General features: G+C 38.1%; 1 protein-coding gene across 7 annotated transcripts in view; it reads right to left on the minus strand.

The window, feature by feature from the left end:
* The window catches only part of diaph2 (diaphanous-related formin 2), a 470900-nt gene extending 455244 nt beyond the window's left edge, over positions 1 to 15656 (minus strand). For 2 of the 7 annotated variants that reach the window (XM_046031244.1, XM_046031241.1), the window contains exons 1-2: positions 15436 to 15577; positions 14588 to 14994 (exon numbers count right to left, since the gene is read on the minus strand). In XM_046031244.1, the coding sequence (XP_045887200.1) occupies positions 14588 to 14671 (84 nt within the window). In that variant the 5' untranslated portion in view covers positions 14672 to 14994; positions 15436 to 15577. Of the gene's footprint in view, positions 1 to 14587; positions 15087 to 15435; positions 15578 to 15637 lie in introns of those variants that run through there. The other 5 variants (XM_046031246.1, XM_046031247.1, XM_046031243.1 and 2 more) reach the window with 4 other exon arrangements.
* Positions 15657 to 22869: the final 7213 nt, after the last annotated feature.

Genomic DNA, 22869 nt, shown 5'->3' on the forward strand with positions numbered 1-22869 from the left:
CTAAAGCTTTCAAGCCAGACATCTACCAGTAAGCTGAAACAACAGAAGTGATAATAAATTTTAAAAAACAGCTTACAATGCTTGAGTACATTAGAGGATTGGAGGGAAATTAGTACAAGTGAATCTGATGTACAGCAGGGGGATTGGTCTGTATGAGGGATAGCTGATACATGTCTGTACCTTACAAAATCACAGATCAGAAACAAATTTAGGATGGGAAAAAAAAAATAAAAACATAATGTCTTGTTGTCAATGTCTCTGAATTTTAGATGTTGCTCCTAAACATTTCAATAGGATGCACCAGAGCTCTCATCCCTGACAAATTGTAAATGGTTGCATTTAAATAATGCTTTTACCCAAAACTAGGGGTGTGACGAGACAATAACATCACAAGACGAGACGAGACATTGGGTTTACGATCGAGACAAGATGAGATTTAACATTATTTTTAAGAAATCCTCAATGTTGATTTAGCCTATATGAAATGTTTCACAACAATTTATGTTGGAAATGTTTTTATTTACGTAAAAGGAAACACAAAATTCAGGTGAGGGTCACAATTCAAAATCTAAAACTATAACAGAATATAATGCATCAAAGCTCTCAGGCATCCTGTGTTGCTTTCTCCTGTATATCATCCCTGTTGAGTCAACACACATGCAGGCGTGATTTAGTCTTCTCTCTTCTTTTGTGTCTTTGTTTGGAGAAGTAACCTCTTTAAGTGTGCATATGTCACCTCTATGAAAAATGAATTCTTATAAACTCCTGGACTTTAATAGCTCCTGTGTTTCAGAAGGTTTTCAGTTCATGTTCAAAACTTTCTGCACATTCGGAATATATCCCTCATATCTGTGTTCTCTGAAATGTCAAGAAAAAAGTCGTAATATTACGAGACTCACGTCATAATTCAATGATAATTAATAGTATTTTCCTACCAGCCCTATACTGTGCTGTGTATCAGGTTATTGCTCTGCTGGTAGTATCCCCTTCAGACCATTTGACAGAGACTGGGACTGTATGTTAAGATGAGACAAGGGTGTAGAAACAAAACTAACAGGCTACACCTCTGAACAGGCAGAAATATCACCACAAATTCACACAGGTGGGCTTAGCACTAGGGCTGAACGATTAATTGCATTTGCGATATTATCAAGATGTGGTAAAAATGAGATTTTCTAATTGCAAAGTCTGCGATTACACCCTGATCACATGACACCCAAGAGTCGAAGCATAAACTTCGCATGTTATGCTGTACCTTGACTTGTTGTCAGAAAGACACATGTAGTAAGCAGTGTTTCCCACACATAGGCTTTTCTTGGGCGGCCGGCCAGGTAGATTAACAGCCGCCCAAGTAAATTTGGCGACCCATTTTAAAATCGTTTTTGATTGCAGTGCTGTGCAGCGCATATTCGCTCCGCATATCCTCTCACTCGGTTGCTCTCTCTCTCTCGCAAACACTGACAACAGACCCGTCTGTGAATTGAATGGTTGATATCATAAACACCGCTGCACAAATCTGTCCAACACAACGCTGTCCAACACAACGCTGTCAATGTCGAAGAGCCATCTTAGCAAGCATGTAAGGATCCTAGCTAATAAGGATAGCTATGTTAACTTTTGATAACAGCTGTCAAAGTTAGCACACTGTGTAACTGGTAGTCAACATGTGCGTTCAAGATAACTGGCTGACTTTCGCCGACTTGATAGGGGAATAAAAACAGCTCCATCAAGTCACTGACGTTTTGCAGCGCAGGTGTTGTGCCGAATTCTGCATGCCTGCCATGAATTGCATAGGCACCTCGCGGGAGGTAACGCAAACTTCGGCAGGTAGCCTACAACATCCGTTTTGCCAAATTATGCATTCACGTATTAAGGTCCTTTTCAGACACTTTGCCGTTCACATTGTTTGAACATGGGTCCTCCTCAGTCTTTCGTTCATTCTGCAGGCTGAGTGACTGCCAGCGTCGGAGAATGAGAGGCAGGTCGGCTGTCGACTGACATTATATAGCTATTTTGTTAATTATGTGACATTTAAGAAAGCATAACATTATTACAGCGCAGTGATGTTGTGCTAACTTATAGTTTTAACACAGCCGTACCGTAACTTTAGTCCTGCTAGTGTTTAACATTACAGAGCTTTAATGCCTTGACTCAAATTATCTTTCTCATATTATTAAAATTTGATACTTCTCCACCATTGCTCATGATAATAATTCATGCATCACCTAATTTCATCATAACACAGGCTTGTGTAGATTAAAATGAATGTTTAATGCCTTGAGAGAAGGTAAAGAGCTTAAAAATTAATCGCATACTAAATCACATTTGGAATATTGGTAAAAATAATCGGTAATTTTCCAAAATCGTTCAGCCCTACTCAACACCTCTGATAAAGTGCAGCTGACAGTCCCAAACACAGCAAGTTTGCGTTTCAGTTTTTAGATGTTTATATTGCAAAACTCTACCAGTTAGTTACCACTCGGTCAAAACTGCGGGTTCACTTGATTACTATCACGGCGTACACCAGTGTCGCATGCGCTGGGAGGAGTTGATTTGCTGCGCAAGTCAACATTATCAGTTATACATTTATTTTTCACTGCGTAAGAAAAATTACGTGTAGCGTGACACCATGTGAAAAATTTCATTTGCGTAAGTTTTAATCATACGAGAAATCTCGCAAGATCTTGTCACACCACTATCAAAAATGCTCTACCGTTTTCCTCCCATTGATGCATTCATACACACACACACACACACACACACACACACACACACACTCAACAATGGCGGCGAACTACCACACTGGGTGCTAGCCTGGCCATTGGAAGCAAGAGGACACATGCGTGTATCAGATCAGAGATTTAACAACATAGACTTATGTATTATGTTAAGAAGGAAATCAAACTGTTTTTACACTGAAGAACAACTAAGCTCCACCACACTCCTACTATGCAAGACAAACTTGTAGCTGCCCTCTAGGCCATGGCACTACTTTCCTGTAGTCTGTGGTTGCATTACAGATTAATGTTTGCTCGTCATCACCATAAGCATTGAAATGACATAATTTGTCTTTATGTAATCAGTTAGGATGTACTGCATTGCTCAATTTTGGGGAAGTTGCATCAGACAGCACCAAATACCAACCTAGTAACTGAATTACACATAGTCTAAACAAATCAATTTCTCGAAATTAATCTTGTTACAAAGTCTTCTCAATGGCTGTCTCTCCAGACTCAAATAGGTAGTGCACAGTGCAGCCTACGCTGCTACGAAAGATTTATGAAAGCATGAAAGTAGCATTTGTCCTTTATTGATAAAATCTATCTAATTAATCTTTATGCTTGCACTGTGAGTACGCCCCTTTTAAAGCAGAGAGGGAAAAGGGGGGCAAAGACACACTAAGACCCTATTTACACCTGACATTTGATGTGACATATTTCCAAACTATATCTGGAAAGCATTTAACCATTTTGAATATATTCACTATTCACTATTATACTATACCGACTTCAGAAGCCAGACAGAAATGCAAATGTCCTCTCCCGGTGTTTTCTCTCACAGTGTGCAAATAATTCTTCCTGAACGTTAAATGACAGTAAACATCTGGTTTCATTTGCACTACAGGCTTTGAGTCTCATCTTTATTCAAACTTTGGTTGATGTTTTCATCTCCCCAGCTCTAGGGCCTGTTCCAAGAAAGAGCTATGCTGAGTTGTCTGAATAACTTTGCAGAGTAAAACTCAACAGGTCGTTTTACATCAGTCTTTTTTTTTTTAGTTTGTCCCAGTAAATTAAGATAACTAATTAAATCTGCTTCTTGGAACCAAACCCCACCCAGCTGACACTCAGTTGGGGCAGCTGTGGCTCAGGAGGTAGAGCGGGTTGGCCGTTAATCGGAAGGTCGGCAATTCAATCCCCGGCTTCTCCAGGCTGCATGTCGAAGTATCCTTGGGCAAGATACTGAACCCCGAATTGCCTCAGTGTATGAATCTGTTTGAGCACTTAGGCTCAGTGTATGAATGGTGAATGCAGATGTAGTGTTAAAGCGCTTTGAGTGGTCAAAAAGACTACTACAGAGCAAAAAAACTGCATGTTAGGGATGTACATTCTTAATAAATGTTTGACTTATTCATAATTTACATGGATGTCCAAAGTCCAAGGCAGGTGCAAAGCAGGTATAATTAAAAATAATAATAATAATGTTGGTGGGGATTAAAACGTGCTTTCACAGGACAGCATAATGTCAGAAATTGAGGGGGGGTTACAATGACTATGCCGACTCAACATTGTGATGCGAAGTGATGTTGTGATGATCATCTATCAGATCGTCTATTATGAAGGCATAGAAAAAAGTGGTTGAAATCAGAATTAGTAATGTTACTTTCAATGTGGGGTTTTTCTCTGATCAAACAAAAACAGAGTATCAGACATGAGTTGGGCCACTTTTACCTGTATAGTTAAAATAGAGATACCCACATCCCAACACATCTGTCTGTGAGTTAGTCAACCCAAATGGTGGTAAAACTGTACATATGTGGCAAGCTAAGACATTAAAAACAGGACACAAAGCCTCTTATCCTCGCACAAAAAAATCTATCATACACACACACCAGAATGGTACACTTGTCCTCTCGGCAAACTGGATTAGGAACAATTTAATAAAGCACAGAATGTCAAGTTATTCCCCTGAACAAATAAATTAAGTCTCGACAGATGCACTGTTGACTCAGTTTTTATGCACAGTCTTGACTTTGAGATACTTTGATGTGTTTCGTGCCAAAAACATTTTTAGAACATGTAATTAATTTGAAAATGAAGAAGAAAAAACGATAAAGAATGTACTGGTTTATTGCGAGAACTCAACTGCCTTTAAAAGGGCACGAGTATGTGGTAGTCTTATTATTTCAGGAGAGTGCTGGTACTGTTTACAGTTTCCTAAAACAGCAACCATTCAAAAGGGGAAGCACACAAAAGCCAGTACAGATGGTGTAAGATTTGAATGGCTCCACACTGGATGGCCTGACCATGTGACGGCAGACCAGCACAGCACTGCCCTCAAGTTATCTGTCTCTGTTAAAGGCAAATTTCTAGCTCTGTACCCTTGAGGGATGGCTTGTTTTAGGGGGTGACCCAGAATTGTCTGTCAATGGTATTAACTGTAGGCTACAACTTGGAATATAACGGAATTGTTGATGCAATTTATATTGCATTTATATTATATTATTTATAACGGGATTGTACCTTGCATAATAAGCATATTTGCCACAGAACTTAAGCCACACAGACAGAAAACTATGCTGCTGTGTTTTGGTGTTTATAGGCACTGCTTCTGTCCTCTCTGTTGGTGATTCTGCGAGGGCGGGGCTTAGTGGCTTCTTTACATACACACACCGCCATATTGAAGTCAGTGAGCTAGAAAAAGCTCATCACTTCAACAAACTCTCAGGAGTGCCACCACATTGGCAGATGCAAGATGCGAGCACGTTGTAGATTTCATGTGAATTGTCCACATAAATAATTGCACATACATATTTCTAAATGCATATCTGTATGATACATTAAAATCATTGATATTAATTCCATTTGTAATATTTTCCTATTGTATTGTTTAAATTTTATTCACCCACCACATTTCTGAGGACAAAATGTGCTTAAATTGTAAAACACTTCATAATAGACAATCTGATTGCATCAAAATTAAAACAGAATTCATAGGGCCCTATCCATGATCTTGTTGCCCAATATCTGAATGTAGCATAACTGTAGCAAGCGCCATGAGAAGGCAGTAACTTTAACGATAAAAATGTTTTATAGGAACGGAAAAGTTGATGAGCCTAAACAGGCAAAAATTTGTGGGCTAGATTATGACGACACTATATATCCATAAAACGCCCACTCTGCAACACTAGTAGTTTCGAGGGGTCCATCATCCCCCCTGAAAAAAATCCTAGGGGAAACACTGGAAAGATCAGTGTATTAGAAATCTTCTTTGATTGTTCTTTACATCACAGAGATCTCATTTGTATTATGCAGACTCCTATTATAAGAAATCCAGCAAAGACTTCTAGAACTTAAAACTTCATGATCTCACAATGGTTATTTTGACTTTTAGCTACACTGCACTGTTCACATCTATTTAACCAGTCTTTTTTTTGCTAATTGCCGATATGTGCAAAAACATGAACTCATGACCTTGTTATCTGTCAGCTGTTTTCTGTGGATATTGAGATATTTCTAAAGTGCTAGCGAGATAAATGTTTTCAAAATTAGTCAAATTCCAGTCAAATTTGGTTGTACTTCTCACTGTAGTGATTATGCCAGCCACATACCTCTGTTATATTCTAAATTACCACTACTAAATAGTGAGTCTTTTAATAAAAGATGACTCATGATATCCCTGTGTCAAGCTTTCATTATATATCAGGCAGTACATCGATTCAGCCAGTTAGTCGTCTTTCTGCATTGACCTCTTTTTACAGTTTGAGTGTTTATTCAACTATTCAATATTTAAATTGGAACAATTCAATTTTCCAATTTAAATACACTATTAGCTTGCTTTAATCTCTCCATATACTGTTCATAAGACTTGCATCTAAGCACATTTTTATATTGCACTCTATATCACAGCAAATGTCACATTCTCTCTCATATTTGCATTGCTCTCACTGATTAAAAAAGTGTAAAGTGTAGCCTAATTTCTAACTTGCACTGACAAGGAGTAAATTAAAGGACATCAGTGGCAATGACAAACACCTCTTCTCAGCAAATTTAGCAAGAGGAAAAGTTCCCCCGTTGCAGTCCTTCAATAGAATACAAGTAAAAGAGGTGGGGAAACCCCTTCATCCAGGCCTACATCAGATTCAGCAATTGCTAAGTCAAAACACAACCAACTACCCAGGAATCATCGAATTACTGTCGCAACTATGACCAAATTCAACGTTGATTCATGTATTGTTACATATAGAAAACTGCATTCATGCTCAAGATATATCTTAAGCAGGCTTTTTTTTATACATAACTGAGGCAGCCAAATAAGTCTTCAGTCTAATCCACTGATGTACATGAATGGGGCTGGGGCTCAGAGGGTGACATTACAGCAGTGGGTCTGTCAGTTTCTTCCACTGTGTGACTAAAGCATTCTTCAGTGCTTCCTCTCGCCCAACTTCCTGAATGCCATTTAAACACTCACATGTGGTCTGTTTCCTGCCGTTTCTCACATGTCTCCCTCTCCCCAGCACAATTGCGGTTATATTCACTCTATCATACATACTGTGGAAAGTCATAGCATAAAGTGGAAAAAATACAAAGCAACAAAGAATAAAATAGGTAGGACCACATAACTACTTGTTGAGAGTGTGTGACAAGCTGACATCTTGTAGTTAACAACATGCTAACATGATCCTTGAGGCTTCCCGACAGCTCATGTATAAAAGCGTCAAAAGCTTCAAATGTCACATCTTCCAACCGCAGTGGCACAGTGAGCCATTAAATATGATTCTCAATGAGATACTGTCAAAACTGTCAAAAGCACGAAGGTTAACAAAACCGTGGATTAGCAGTATACGTGATTCTGACACAAAACGTCCTATTTTCTAATTTGGGCAGTTGCCTAATATGCAGCACAGATGAGTGATGTGGACAAAAAAATCCTAATAAATATACAGTGAATCACAGTATCTGTGATTAGCTAGTTTAGTTTATGTCGCAATGATGGTAATGTATATTAAAAAGCTAAGTTAAAGTGGAACTGTCATTTTCAGCTGTCGTTCAAGTATTTTGCAAATTATTCAGAGCCAAACTGCTTAGTAGTGTTATTCTAGGCAACAAAATGTTATATGGGGCCAAAATACTTGATATGATTAAACAGTAAATGATAAAATAACTTTATATTAGTCAAACATACAGAAATAACTTTATGGCTACAATTTCTCGGTAGCGTACAGAATCAAATGTAGTGCATGTCTTTCCACTAAGCTCTCAGATGGCCAAGGTTTCACATTACAGATGCGCCGGCTTAAGTTGTGCTGAACTGTCCATTCATTACTGAAGCCTTAATTACTTTAATGACCAACTAAATGACAAGCATGACTACAATCATTTAGTCCCAATTTAATTAATAAGGGTTAATTACAAATTGCAAACACACGCAAATAAACCTGACAGACAATAATGGGCATTGCCAATGTGCTAATGTTGAGACTATGCCAACTTTTCATTCAGCGTAATTTTTAGGCAATGCTTGTATTGATGTCAGTCTTTCTTCAACTGTTGAAAGTAGTTATTAATATTTTCTGAAGACCCTTTGCCACACAATTTCAGAAAGTACTCAATTAACCAATGACACATAAAAAGCATGAAAGATCATATTAACAAAATGCAACCACCAAGTCAAGCTCAATTCACTGGAAATGACCATGCTTAAGTTACAATACTATTTACTGGTACTAAAGTTAGTTCCAAGGGGGTCAGTTGTTGAAATGCCGAGGCCATGGTAACGTTAGCTAGCTTCGACTTTGCTTAGCACATTTGAAAAGGCTGTTGGCCCAACAACCGAAAAACACATGGAGATGTCCACAAAACAGTTAAACAACATTTTAGTGTTGCTGAAATGTTAGCAGTTACGTTACTAACATCTCAAACTTCATTGTAGGATTAAGGATGTGGGTCCTTTAAGTTGGTTGGATAAAGTTGTCATCATTATTGCATTTTTTTTTAGGTAATAATGCTTTGTAACATTTTTGGCCTACGAGCTTACCGATATTCTCTGGGTTTGTTAGGGTCATTTGCCTCAAAGATAAAGTATTTCCAGTCCACAGTTCCATCCTTGCCTTCCCAGACTGTAAGTTAGCTAGCTCCAAACAGTAAATGGGAGATGGCTAATGTTAACAATAATTAGCTGCACCTGGCTTGTACCTGTAGCTACATACTTAATCTAGTTATTTCTATGCATTTCTTCCACTACTTCTCACAGTACCACCTCTGTTTTCCATTGAACAAAAATTTGTCATGGAGACTTTGCTATTCCCGTTAATTAATTGTTTTTTCTTCCAGAACATGCTACATTTAGCATCTACAAGGTCTGGGTGGCTTGGTCAGCTTGTCCACTCTCATTACCCAGAATGCGTATATCAACCTGACCTCTGTGCCTTACCTTACTACTCATAAATGTGCTGCCATGACTTACGATTATAAATCCCAGTGATGCATCAGACTTAATACTAGCCTGACCACATATACTAACCTGCCACATACTCTCACTTTCAATACACTAAAGCCACCAAAATAGCATATATCCACACACTGCATTCATTTTAATAATATGTGAATTCTTCAAACATTTCCCCATTATCTGCAAAAACTGTCTTCACATATGAACAGTATGTTTATGAATATATAACTGATCATAACAAAAAGTAATAGTGGACTTATCACATTTTCAACATTTCTGATCCTATTTTTACCTAGACCTACAAACTGCCAATAATGAATGAATAATTCATGCGAATAATGCCAATAATGAATAATGAATAAGATCATCTCACACCTCAAACAAGTTGTTAAAGTATGTTCATTCAGACCTAAAGCACTAAGGTGCTGACCAACTATTCCACCTGTTTGCAGCATATGTGTAGAATACTGGTGAAAAAGCTTTGAGCTGAAGAGAGTAGACACTCATTTCGGTTATGTTGTAACTCTCACTCACTGACAAATGACCTGTGAGATACTGATCATCCTTATTCCTTTTGTTATACATAATAGAGAGCAAAAGCAGACAAGCACAGTCTTTAATAAGCAAAAATTAATCAGTCCCTTAGCAGACTGATCACATTGCAGGATGCAATACCAAAGATGCTGCAGATGATGAAGACTGGTACTTCTGTGTTGTAGTTACGAATTACAAGTTTGATTATCACACATTCATTACTTTAAACTAGGGCTGTCAAACGATACATTTTTTTCTTAATTGTGATTAATTACTGAATTTCAATAGTTAATCGCGATTAATCGATGTTTTATAACATGATTAAAATTCTATTATTATTATTATTATTATTATTATATATCTTAACTCTTTTAAGTCTGTATTAACAATGATAACAATTCTTGCCAGTGTATCTTGATTGGAAATCAAATTAATGCAAAGAAAATTAGTTTTTGAACTTTACTTTAAGATGTATTTGATTATTTCAAATCAAAAGATGTGCAACGAGACTGAGGTAAAACAATCAATGTAAATGAAATATAGTCTTCCTTAAGCTTGCTTTCAAAAATTCTACACCAAAGTGCATGTCCAAAATGTACACATATTATTACAAAGTGCATAAAAACAAAATTCTCCACAGCTACATTATTAATTTAAAAAAAATTTAATTTAATTCAGTTGAAACCAATGAGACAGCACTTGCTTTAAGTAGGAGTTACAGTTTGGCTGCTTTTCTCATTTCATGCAGGCTATGTATGCGTGCAACACTTGTCCCACGCGATGACAATGTACATAACTTGCACTCCCCACAAAATTGCTTTTCCTCAGTCCACTAGCATCAACCTGATTAGCTGTACTAGTTGTATGCTTAGCTTGTTGATGGTAACGTTAGCTTAAGCTCGAAGTGCTTTGATGATATTTTAATTCCATTTCACAGAAGGTGCACACTGCTTTTGACTTGTCAACAGAGCCGTCTGGGACTGTGTTGTTGAAAATCTCCATGGCTGCAGCAGGAGGTAGAAAGTGTATGTGGCAGCATGACAACAAGAGCCAAAGATCTTTTTAGCAAAGATTCTTTGGTAACAGCACCAGGGACGGTGTAAAATATGAATATTTGACACACGCGATTAACACAATTAAAACGCGTTATGATCAGTCCTTAATCTCATCGCGATTAACGCGTTAATGCTGACAGCCCTACTTTAAACAGATTATTGATTGTTGAATAGTAATCACAAGTTTACAAACTTGCTGAAGTGCAGCTAAAGCCTTTGGTAAATTTGGGTACTTCAGCATGAAAATCTACTCCACAGAGCCTACTCTTGAAAATAACTGATGTCTGAATCTCTGCTCAGTGAATCATTTATTATTTTATATTACTGCTACTTTACTACAACTGATTCTCTAAAATTCAAGCAAAGCTGAGCAGACCCACTTCACACAATCGATTTATTCACAGATGGATAGATGGATAGTTAGATAAGTCTCCAATGTCCCAATGTTAGCTGCTAGGCTTTGGACTTGGGTTTCTTGTGAAGGGAACATTACTGTAACTGTAATTTTGAAATTATGGCTCACATAATGAACAGATATATAAGCTAAACCTGACAGTCCTTAAAACGTCAGTTTATTGAAGCAATCAAAAAACGTAATATAGAGGCACATAATAAATGTCTGTTTTCTACATTCAGATTGTAGGTCTTGCTCCTACACAGTCTGTGATGTGAAGTCATATAGTTATTATAAATGTGCATTGGGGCAGCTTTTCCCTCATACTGCTCTGTGTGAGGTCATATTTTACTCTGTTATGCAAAGGGGTAATATTTCTCCCTCAGTCAAACCAGATCCCCTAAATTCCTTTAAAAAGACATCATTCCATCTGCCTGTTTTATTGGATGTCATGTTTTTGACAACGTCAAGAAAAGGACATTATCACAAAATACAGCTACAAAATATAGCTACAAACAATAGAAATGTTTTGAATGATCTCTACCTCTGAACACTGGTGTTATTTGAATGTCCTTGGCTGTGTTGAGTATCTACATTCTGGGCCCAAAGCCCAAATGGTGTTTCTGTGATGTAATCCTGCCTAGTGACTTGTTAAGCAAACATACAGGTTTCAGTGTTTCTCCTCTAAAGACTGATTTGACTTCGTCGCAAACTGTGCCAGTGTTTGCCACTTTGCTAATTATCCACGCAAATGGCACTGTACTTTTCGTGTGCGTGTGAAAAGGAAGTGACAATATCTACCTAGCTGTCATCCTGCTCATGATGATAGCATTATCCATGTGCACTACACTGCACATCAGGAATGTAATCCTATAGCACCATATATGGTCAAAACTGTCAACAGAAAAGTACAATATGTTTGTCACTTTCACATGACATAATCATCTGATAGACATACATGCAGTTTCAATCATTTTGAAACATGAATTGCATTTTTGTTTCCCTTTTTTAACAGATTGTTAAAGTTTCACTGATTAAAATGTACCTTATTCTTTTATTATTCTTATATAACTTGCATTTGTTTATTCCATATTTATATATTTCTACATCTATTTATGTCAACTGTATGTTTGTCTACGTGTAGCACCTTATCACCAAAGCAAATTCCTTGTATGTGTAAAACACTACTTGGCAATAAAGCTCCTTCTGATTCCTTCATGCATAACATTTCAGCTTATTTATACGTCTGCAAACAAACTTAGAGCTACAGTATACATTGGGGCAGCTTAAAAGTGGGGATAAGCAACAGAGGACAGATCATGGCTCCACCCAGGGATGAATAATTACTTCCTCCCCCAAACTCTGCGTTGAGATTTTTGCAACAGCCACAGTTCAGGCTTCCTTGGAGGATTGAGCAACAGGGTATGGGCCGGGCAATGACACCACTTTAAAGAACAAAAAGCAGTGCTCTTATAGAGGCTTCTCGCTAGTTATTATGCCGTCCAGACACCCTTGCAAACAAATTAAACTTGGGTGGCAGGATATTCAAGAGTTGCAAGCTGTCATTAGGATGTTGTTAGGATTTCTCAAGACAACACCCTTTGGTAGCTCTGGGAGTGCACATCACTTCAGTCCACTCTGGGAGTTCCTGTCTGGCAGTTATTAGGGTCACATTTTCCATACCTTAACTTTGGTGGAACCCAACCAGTGATTACATGTTTAAGACTGTATGCCCAATCTGAAACACAGTAGTGGAACTGTTTACCTCTTCATGTCTCCATTTTAGGACAACGTCATACCAGAGCAGCAACAAACACCACCAGCTGAGGTGTTAACAAAGTCATTAGCGGTCAGAACCCATGGCTGCAATCTGTCCAATTTGGCTCACTGGTCACTCTCTACAAAAATAAAAACACTAGTCAACTTAAATTGTGTCCTTTTCATTTTCTTGTTTGGTAGCAGTGGCTGTAACTAAACTTTTGATCAATCGCTCCAATAAGCAAACAACCACAGAGAACGGTACACTATAAAGCAACACCGCTACTAGTCGATTATTGACTGCTGAGAGGCGACGTCATCCAGAAAGTTCAACAGCAGCCAGTCTTTCCACGCTGACAATTGTGGGAAAACGAGAAACCACTATCAACAGCAGCCAAAGTTTTTTGTCTTTGGTCATGGAAAATTACTTTCCCCTGGTTTCTACAGCTGCTGACCATGTGTACGCAGTGACATCCACTTAAAACACTCCGTAATATAGTTTAGCTTTTGAATTTTACATTGCACTTAAGACCGTGAATACAAGATTGTGGTTACAGTTTCCCAAATACGGCAATTAACTGTAGGTTTTGGATGCTCTTGGAAGTAAGATACGCTGTTTACAGTTACAGCATGAGTTGTTGTTTGCACAAGTCAGTTAAAGCACAGTCTGAGTTGTCAGAAGTGACTGATTTAGACTTCGTGGAGAGTTCAAGACAACACCACCAACACTACCACCACATCGCAAAAGCTTATGATCTCATTTCCAGGCAATGAACGCCATACAGGAATAGAGTAATGACACCAATGATGCAGACTCAGGGTTGTCCACTTTCTAAATAAGCACACTCCTCACTTTACATAAACTATTCCACTAGTTCAAGCCAATAGAGAGAGTATACATAAAATGAATGTGTTTTTTCAGTTGTTATCTAACAGACTGGCCTGTGACTGTCATTTATTGTGCTGATAATACTGCTCACGCTGACTAAGGATACGTTTTATCAATCACGCACACTCATGTCGTTCATAAAACCACCACAAACCACACGGACATCACACTCGGTGCAATGAGTCATCCTGTAACTGGGCTTCTTCTTTGTGTATGTATTAAAACATATAGTGAAGCTCAACTGTCACAACAAGAATGCTCTTCAAAGAACTTTCAGGAGATGTATTGACGGGGTTCATCACATGATGTACTGAATGCTTTCCACAGCGAAGCACTCTGTGAAACACTATCTCTTTTGCTCAACTCTAACAGCTATTAGCTGTTCTGTATTGGGCTACATTAAATAGTAATAACAACACATCAATAAGTATTTGAGCCTCTTACTGCACTAAACAGAGATGTGCTCTCTTCACAACATGCTGTTTACTAACTATACTGGAGTTATGTGTCCACTTGGCTTGGATTGATTTGACTTCACCACGAGGATAATACTGACTTACTAATAACTATTAAACTAGAAAGACTACAGTGCAATCAACTTAACAAAGCAGTGTTTGTGTTTACACAGATTAAAATATGGTAGTAGTGAAACTTTCTGCAACTGTAGTGTAACTTTCTCAGTTTCTCGATCTGAGAGTGGAATTAACCCTTTCTTGTGGGATTAAAGGATGTGACAGTTCACAGCACACTACTCCCATGCAATCTCATTGAGTCAGCCTGAATACCTACCAGCTTTTTGTTTTTACCATCATCCTCGCTGGACTTCTTTTTAGAGGATTTATTCGGGTCCTCCCCACCGCTGGCTTGATCCATTATGGCTTTGGGATAGTTCACCTCCAGAAAGACTTAATGCGACCTCCTCAAAAGTTGGCAAACTCCACCAGCTGGCTTTGCAACAAAACTTGTACAGCAAACCATGCAGGTTAGGTATTTTCAAAATCCATTCCGTTTTAAAGGTAAAGAATAAAATCAAGTTGACCGCTTGCAAATAGCTCCCAGAATAGTTTCCAGTAACAGTCAAAGGGGCTGCTTGAAGGAGAAGAGGTGTGGTAGGATATGGTATCTGTCCTGGTGTCCCCTCAGCTCTGCAGTAAGTCCGTTCAAACTGCCGGTAAAGGCTCTCTGAAGAACAGTAACTGTTAGGTAAACAAAAATGAATTAGTCTATCTCACAAGTGCTTGGGCGTTAAGTTGTGTTAATGTTTGCCTTAACACGTGTTTCCCTGAGCAGCCTTGTTAGTATGCGGAGTGCAGACACGTTCAGTGAAGCCAGTATATTGTAAACGATAAAACAGATGTAAACAAACATGTCGGAGTTAGCTGTAGGGAGCTCGGTTTAAAAAAATATATACATTTGCAGACAAAGCCCTGTGTTTGGAAACAGGATAAATTGTTAGACAAAGCAAACTTACAACGGTGTAACTTAGCAATAACATAGCAGTAACCGATACAAAAACGTCTCATTGCAGCCGGGATGCTCTGACAGCTTTCACTGTGCACTGCCATGGTCATCATTTGTCTGACAATACAGTCGTTAACCACAATTAATAAACAGTTGTGGTAATAGTGGAAAATCACCGTTGTTCTCTCTGCTTGGAATACTTTGCAGTGAAGTACACTTAGCCAGGCTAGCGTAATTGGACGACCGTCCACTACCCAACATTATGTGTTTTAACAGACACAACCGTACACAGGCACATACAACACTATTCTATAAATTACAGAGTGAACAATAAATAACATGTCAAAGAAAACTCGCAAAATCCCATCCAGAGCTTACCTTTGCAACCAAACATGAATGCCAGGCCCACGGTAATCCCGCCCACTCATGTTCTGATTGGCCTATGAGATACGTAACGAGTGGGGACTCCAGTGGCTACTGGTCAGATGTGCTGACAGTCATGAGGTCGAAGTGGCGTCGAAGGGGAGGAGACTGTTGTAACGGAGAGGTCAGTGTGATTTCACAGCAAGCGGATGGTATTCAGTTGGTAGTAAGAATAGATCCATGAGTGAATTATGGAAGGCTGGCCGCAGATGGGAATCAGGGCGGGAATCCGCGGCAACACAACATACTCTGGGTGTGTTAGGGTGCCTGTGTGTGTGTCACTGTCACACAGACACACACCCTTTCTGTGTCTGTGATTATAACAGCTGGTGTTATTGTCATATTGTTACTTAGTTACATAATAGAGTGCAGTATATAGGCCTACTGTGTGTGTGTGTGTGTGTGTGTGTGTGTGTGTGTGTGTGTGTGTGTGTGTGCGCGCGCGTGTGTGTGTTTGCATAAAGGAAAAAGGCAGTATTTTTTTTTCTGCACATGCAAGAAGGAAATTTTAGGGGAATCGTTTTTTCAAATGTGTTGCTGAAATGATAGTTGATTAATTGATTAGTCAATCCATAAAATAATAATCAATAACAAACCATTTTAACTGCAAATATTCATTCTTGAACAGTATTTTGTCGGAGCTTTCACTCATATCTCATGGTCTTTATCAGCAGAGTTCGTTCAGTTGTCCTGGAAATGACTAGTTAGTTGTCAGAGTGTTACAGTGAAGTGGGCTATAGAACTTTGGTCATATAATCAATTTTTGATAAGCAACTGATCATTTAATGAAATAATTTGGTATTTTCAATATGGTGGGAAACACGATGTTGCCAGACAACCAGCAAAAACTCCAGGACGTTACTGCTCTTAGTAAAACTGTATGTTTAAAAATGTATGTTCAATTATTTTATGAATGAAATAATGATATAAGTTTAAATGGTTTATTGGCAGATTTTGTTACTGTTGGACAGAGCCAGGCTAGTGGTTTCCAGCTGTTTCCAGCAGGGTGCTAACCACATCAGCCAAAAGGTCCTCTTCAATCATGATTTGTGAAATTTTGGGAGGGGGGTCTCCCAAATGCTATTCTTGCCATGCATTTCCATTTTTCTCATCATCATGGATCATGTGTAAAATTAGGCTATTATTGATGTATGATTCATGCATGAGGGCGGTTCATCAAATTCACTTAAATAAAGATACCGACATGCATGCAATTCTGTGATCACCATTGAAGCATTGTAATGAACATGTATTTAGAAAGTCAAATAGAATTAGAAGCCTGTATGCCAGTGACAGAAAAATACTGAGCACAGTCTAGAGTGAAAGTGCTGATGTTTACTGGGAGTATGGTGCATTTTGCAAGAAGACGGCACCATTGAGACACTTATTTTAACATTTATCCTAAGTACTAATGCATGAGTTATGAACTTGGATTGTGGCATTCAAAAAACACAGAACATTCTCAAGGCTATGATTAATACTTCGGCCTCAGTTTACCATTTTATTTTTTGTGTTGACATGTTCTAGAAGACAAACCTTCATCAGAGTACTAATGCATGATTGACACGAAATTAGTTTGGGGACATTGTTTAGGCTTTAGCATCCCTGGCAATGGTCTAAGTATGTGTCTGATGGTTCGCAAAAGCTTTAATGAAGACACTGATGAAAGATCTTGTTCCCTTGTCTACCAGGGGAAAATAATCAAAAATACATTTTTGCCCTTTTGTTGGGAAGACAGGGACAGAATGATTTGTCTGCTGTTTATTGAGTATGTGTCCACGTGTGTCCTGCTATTTAGAGAGTATGTGTCCACTGGGAAAGTAATAATTTAACCTTGCTGTTGTGTTCAGATAAATGTTGACAATTTTTCTTTACATTGTAATAAATGTGTTTTCTTTCATCTGATTACATGGAAGTGGTGTGACACACTTCACACTAGATATTCAAAATAATGATGACTGTATTGAAAATTATGTCTTCTATTCTTCTTGCCTTCCCCCAGGTAAATCAACTAGTCCAAACTGTTGAAAACACATCAAGATCTCACATCCAGTTAAAGTCACACATTCACACTCGCAACATTTCCTTCTCTCTCACAAATCTCACATTTCCAATCAAGACAAGCAAACATTACAGCCAAAAATTACATATATTAGTTATGGGAGTAAACACAATGTTGATCCAAACACTCATCAGTGCTGTTAGTGTTGGTCTATAAATAAGGCATCTCCTTCTTGCTCACATGTCATTCTGTGGCATGTGACCACCATGTGAAAGCAGCTAACTGTAAATGAGGCACTTGATCTCTTTTTTGGATCATTTCCCTGATGAGTGTTAGAATATGAAGCCTGAAGACGTGGTGGACGAGGAAGTCTAGTGATATGGAAAAATACTAAAAGAGAGTAAAACAAGACTAAGAATCCAAAACATTTGTGAGATTCTGTGAGGTTGTAATGCTTATTGTAAAGAAAATCCAACAGATTTATAGACAAATGAAAGTATTGGACAAATTAAAAGTTTGACTTGAGGGTGGATTACTGTTGCGTGCAGTCCAACTTTTTGTGCAAATTATATTTTGACGCTTTGGCAACTTTGTTTTTGAAATGTTATTAAAGCCCTTTGCATTTGAATAATGCATGGTAATCTATTCAATATCTATTGAGATATTTCATTGTGAACCTCAAATATGAATACCTGTATGAAATGTCATGTCATCAGTGTGACAGTTTTTGAGATATTTTAGCTTGGACCAAACTGACCAACCAACTGACATTGCCATCAATAGAGTCACACCGCTAGCACAGCTAAAAAGAGGTGATGGAGGACCCTGTTGCCACATACATGTAAACAAATGGCATCGTGTTAGCTTGTAGTGATTCTACATCTAAGACATGTCAACCCAGGGCCTCTGAGGTGTTGAGGGAAATCAACCCAGCATGGAACCAGGAAAGTACTATGACAGCAACTTCCACACCCAGCAGCCTTGGCCATTTTGGTGAGAGATGCAGAGTGAGGGAGGAACAGTTGCGCCTGAACAAAGAGATACAAGAAAAAAAGGAAAATGGCATCACGAGAGCTGTGAAAAACAGCATTATGTGACACACATGCAAAAAATTTGCAAGGCACATGCTACTGCAAGCCATGTAAATGTACATCCACATACAAACAAACAAAACACACATGCAGCCATGACACAAAATGGGAAATGACAGTCGACTGAGAAAATTCTAAACCTGGACTCAAGATTTAACAAGTTAAATCGGGCTGTTCATGTTATAGTAAACCATTTCACAGTTTTAATAAAAGATGTTGACAAGTTGAATGTTCATATGAAAGTGTGTTTTATGTATCAATGAAACTGAATGCAAAACAGATGACAATATGGAAAAGTGTTGAATCTTGTCTGTTATGCCAGTCACAACTAACTAATGGGCCCTTTTGGAAACTTGCCAACGCAAATTTCATTGTTCATGGCAAAAACAGATGCTACTCAGTGTAAGTACATAGAGGAAGTTCTGTAAGTTATTTATAACAGAAATTATGATTTCAGATGAGGGAAAATATTCATCCTTTAAACTAACCCATACAGACTGAGTATGAAATTTGAGAGTTAATTGGATTTTTAATAGTATACCCACAGTTGTTTTTGTACTGATTCGGCCTGATCACTTTAAATGTCAATACATAACCAGTCCCAGTAAACACTCCTCTAAAACCACGCAAAGCCTTTCAGTCTCAGTATTTCAGTTTCCTCTTTATGATATTATGTTTGAGTCCAGCTGCTTGAAAGCAGCTCCAAACATTTAATTAGGTCATTCAGCTTTCCATCTGTCCATGTTGGACTAATTTCACAACACACTATTGGGTGTGTTGTGAGCCCCCCTTAAAAATAAATAATTAAAGTTTTTAAAAAATCATCACAACAATGGCATTTATTTGTGGTATGTATTATTCCAGTTTCTTTCTTTCTTTCTTTCAATAGGTCAACAACACAAATACACAAAAAAGCATGCAGTGAAACAGGAACTGATTCTGCAGCACATAAATAACATCTTGCACTGCGTGTTGCTATTGTTAATCCAATGTTAATCCAATGCCACAATATTCTAGTTATGACCCTGGTGATTTTGTGTCCATTTTGTGGGTAGCTGTTAACACTACAGTCAACAACCACTTGCAAACTCTATAATTAAATGCATGCAGCTGGTCTGGATGTGGGACATCATTTTCCCAAGAGTCACTAGGCATCTCTGATATGACAGACCATGGCCCTGAAAGTAGATACTCCATGATTAAAAAAAATAATGCTTATTGCTTGTCAGAGTATGTTGTGCTTTTCCACTGGCATCAGCCGTGTCTCACCACTGCACTACTTAGACTTTGCTGTAATACGACACATCTGAAACTATCATCATATTCATTTAGAAGTCATTGGTTGAAGATGGTTGGATTAATAACATGATAAAAATCTGCACTCTGGCACTCTGGAAGAATGTATCACTGTAGTCCAGCATTTACCATTTATTTATTAACCACCCAGCATCCTTTCCACTTGTTATGCAGAGCCATTCCTTTCCTATTACAGTATCGCAAGACTTAGAAAGATATGAGGCTGTCGTAGGCAGCAGTGGCAAAGAGCACTGTGTTTAGACCTGAGAGATAAAAGAGAAATGACTTGTAAATTATTCATTGCCCCCCCCACCAGTGTACTACAAGGAAGCACCACACTCTTCTCTAGTCTGACAGAGCTCCCTATCAACTTAGGGCAAACTCTACTTAGTCTTACATAGAGTAGTTACATAGTTAGAATTGAATATATGCACTATTACGAACATTCTTTGCTCATTTTACTTGCTGCTATTTTGTTTGCTCAGTATATTTTTATGATTCAAGGGATTTTAGTCATACTGGATAAAGAATTGTATCACTATAACAAATTTTGTGTAATTTCTTTCTGAAGGTAGACATTTGAAGTAGAAAATTGTGGAAGGAAGTGAAAGAACCAAGCAGTGGTTATAAAAACTGACATTTGGCTGTGTTTGCCCCTTTTGCAATAGCAATTTTGTGTTACAGCACAAAACATATAGACACATTAAAAACACAACTGATAAACAAGAGTAACAATACAACATTGAGCAACATATAAGAGCCTCCAAAAACTAATCATGTTGAAATGTCTTTTCAATGAAAACTGCTGAGATATCTCTGTATATGATATCCTCCCCAGATGGTTGGTTTACCTGTTGCCATGGGAGCCAGCTACATGAGTGTGCTGTTGAAGGGGCTCTTGAAAACACCGCTCATGTGAAAACATGGAGAAGCATTTCACCACTCAATGTTATGCAAATACAATCGAAACTCTGAGTGTGCTCATGCGTCATTTACAGTATATGTTTAGCAGCACACCGGAGAAAAGCGGCAGCAGAGTCTATTGTATGAACAATAATCTGCTCACATCAGCGTTAAGTATGAAGACATCTTTACTCTGCTCAAGTTTACACTTGTAACAGCTTACTCAGCTTATTATTGCACTATTATTGTATGACTTTTTAGTAGGAACTGACATTTCAGTTACTGAGAAATTAACACTACCTACTTTGTCTAATCTGACTTAATGGTGTATGACTAATTTTGTATGCAAGATGTTGTCTTCATACATGGTATAGTAATATAATAATTGCTTTGTCAAAATGATACACTGTGCCTTTCAAAGTTTGTGCACACACACACACAGCTATGCTGGTAACTGACAGTACATTTGCCAGTACAAATGAATGAAAAAAATCATTCATGCTTTTACTGATAACTGAGTGTTTGGTTGAGGCATCAATCTATATCACAGACAGAACTGAGCCTGAATGCAAACTGGGCTCTTCAGCAGGTCCCAGTTGGCAGTACCAAAGTGTAGCCTGAAAAGAAGAATTCTTTGCCATCAGCTCAGTTTTATAGATTTACAGTACATTTACTGAAGGAAATTTTATGACTTACTACAGGCATACATTTCCCAGATGTTTACCATAAGGCAACCATCTTGATATCAAGCATTTTTTGCTTGTCTTAATGCTCATGGATGTCTGATGTGTTTGTGTTATTTCTAATAAAATAAATAAAATAAATAATCCAGCACAGCCATCAGTTGGGACACTTACGTCCTATTTCAGTAGTTTTTCAAAATATACCTTTGTTATTGCATAGAATCCATTGTGATTGTCATGTACTTTGAAACTTTGAAGGATTAGTTCCATTTGTGTATCACAATCTAAGTGATAGTGATGATTGATTTCATGTTGATTTGAACGTTGTTGTACATTAAAATAGGAAATCCAAAATCCTACTGTGATCGTCAAGTAAAAGAGTAATGAAAAGAATGACACACAACTGAACCTGCAACAGCACTTGATGAATACATGGGAGCATAACTTGGTGCTCTTGTTTTTTTCCCTTTTGAGTCAGGATGTCCAGTTTAAACAGACATAAGTGGGTGGCAATTAATGTATACAAACCATGCAGTAAACAACTTGACTCACCAGCCGTAATAGGCTTCACCTTGAAAAAGACCTATTGTTCAGGCCAGGCAACAACTGAATACAGTACAGGACATACTCTGCAGTTTCCTTTAAATGGGGGCACACAGGTATTACACTGTAATTGCTTACAAGGTAGCAGCACAAAGGCTTAGTGCCTGACAATACTTGTACTTAGTACTTCTTTTTAAGGAGTTAAAAAGACTGGTAATTACTCATTTCTAACTTGACGGCCCCTATAGGTGACGGTGACCTTAATCAAGAAAACAACAGCCAGATTGGCTAACTGTTCACACCTTTCTGTCTTTCGGGCTTGTCTTCGCTTTAAGTGTGTGATTTAGGTTGACATTCTACATAGGACTGACCAAGCCCCCAATTTAAATTCATTGTTAGGTAAAAGTTATGTTCCTGAAAATAGCTCCAGTCATACATTTCAGGAATAATTTTCCAAAGTCTCCTTTAATTAGAAATCATTCAATGCTCAGCATTAGTGCCCAAATCACCTTGTAATTAAAATGCTAATTCAGTCAGGATGTAATTGTTGCAGAGAAACCTGGAATCCCTGAGATGACAGCAAAAATATATTAGAAGCACCACCCAATTCAAAACATACTTGGGATTCAAGTAGGCGAATCAGCCTTGATGAAAGATGACCAAACTACA

Source organism: Micropterus dolomieu, linkage group LG19 (genome assembly GCF_021292245.1).
Source record: "Micropterus dolomieu isolate WLL.071019.BEF.003 ecotype Adirondacks linkage group LG19, ASM2129224v1, whole genome shotgun sequence".
In the NCBI taxonomy this organism is placed as follows: domain Eukaryota; kingdom Metazoa; phylum Chordata; class Actinopteri; order Centrarchiformes; family Centrarchidae; genus Micropterus; species Micropterus dolomieu.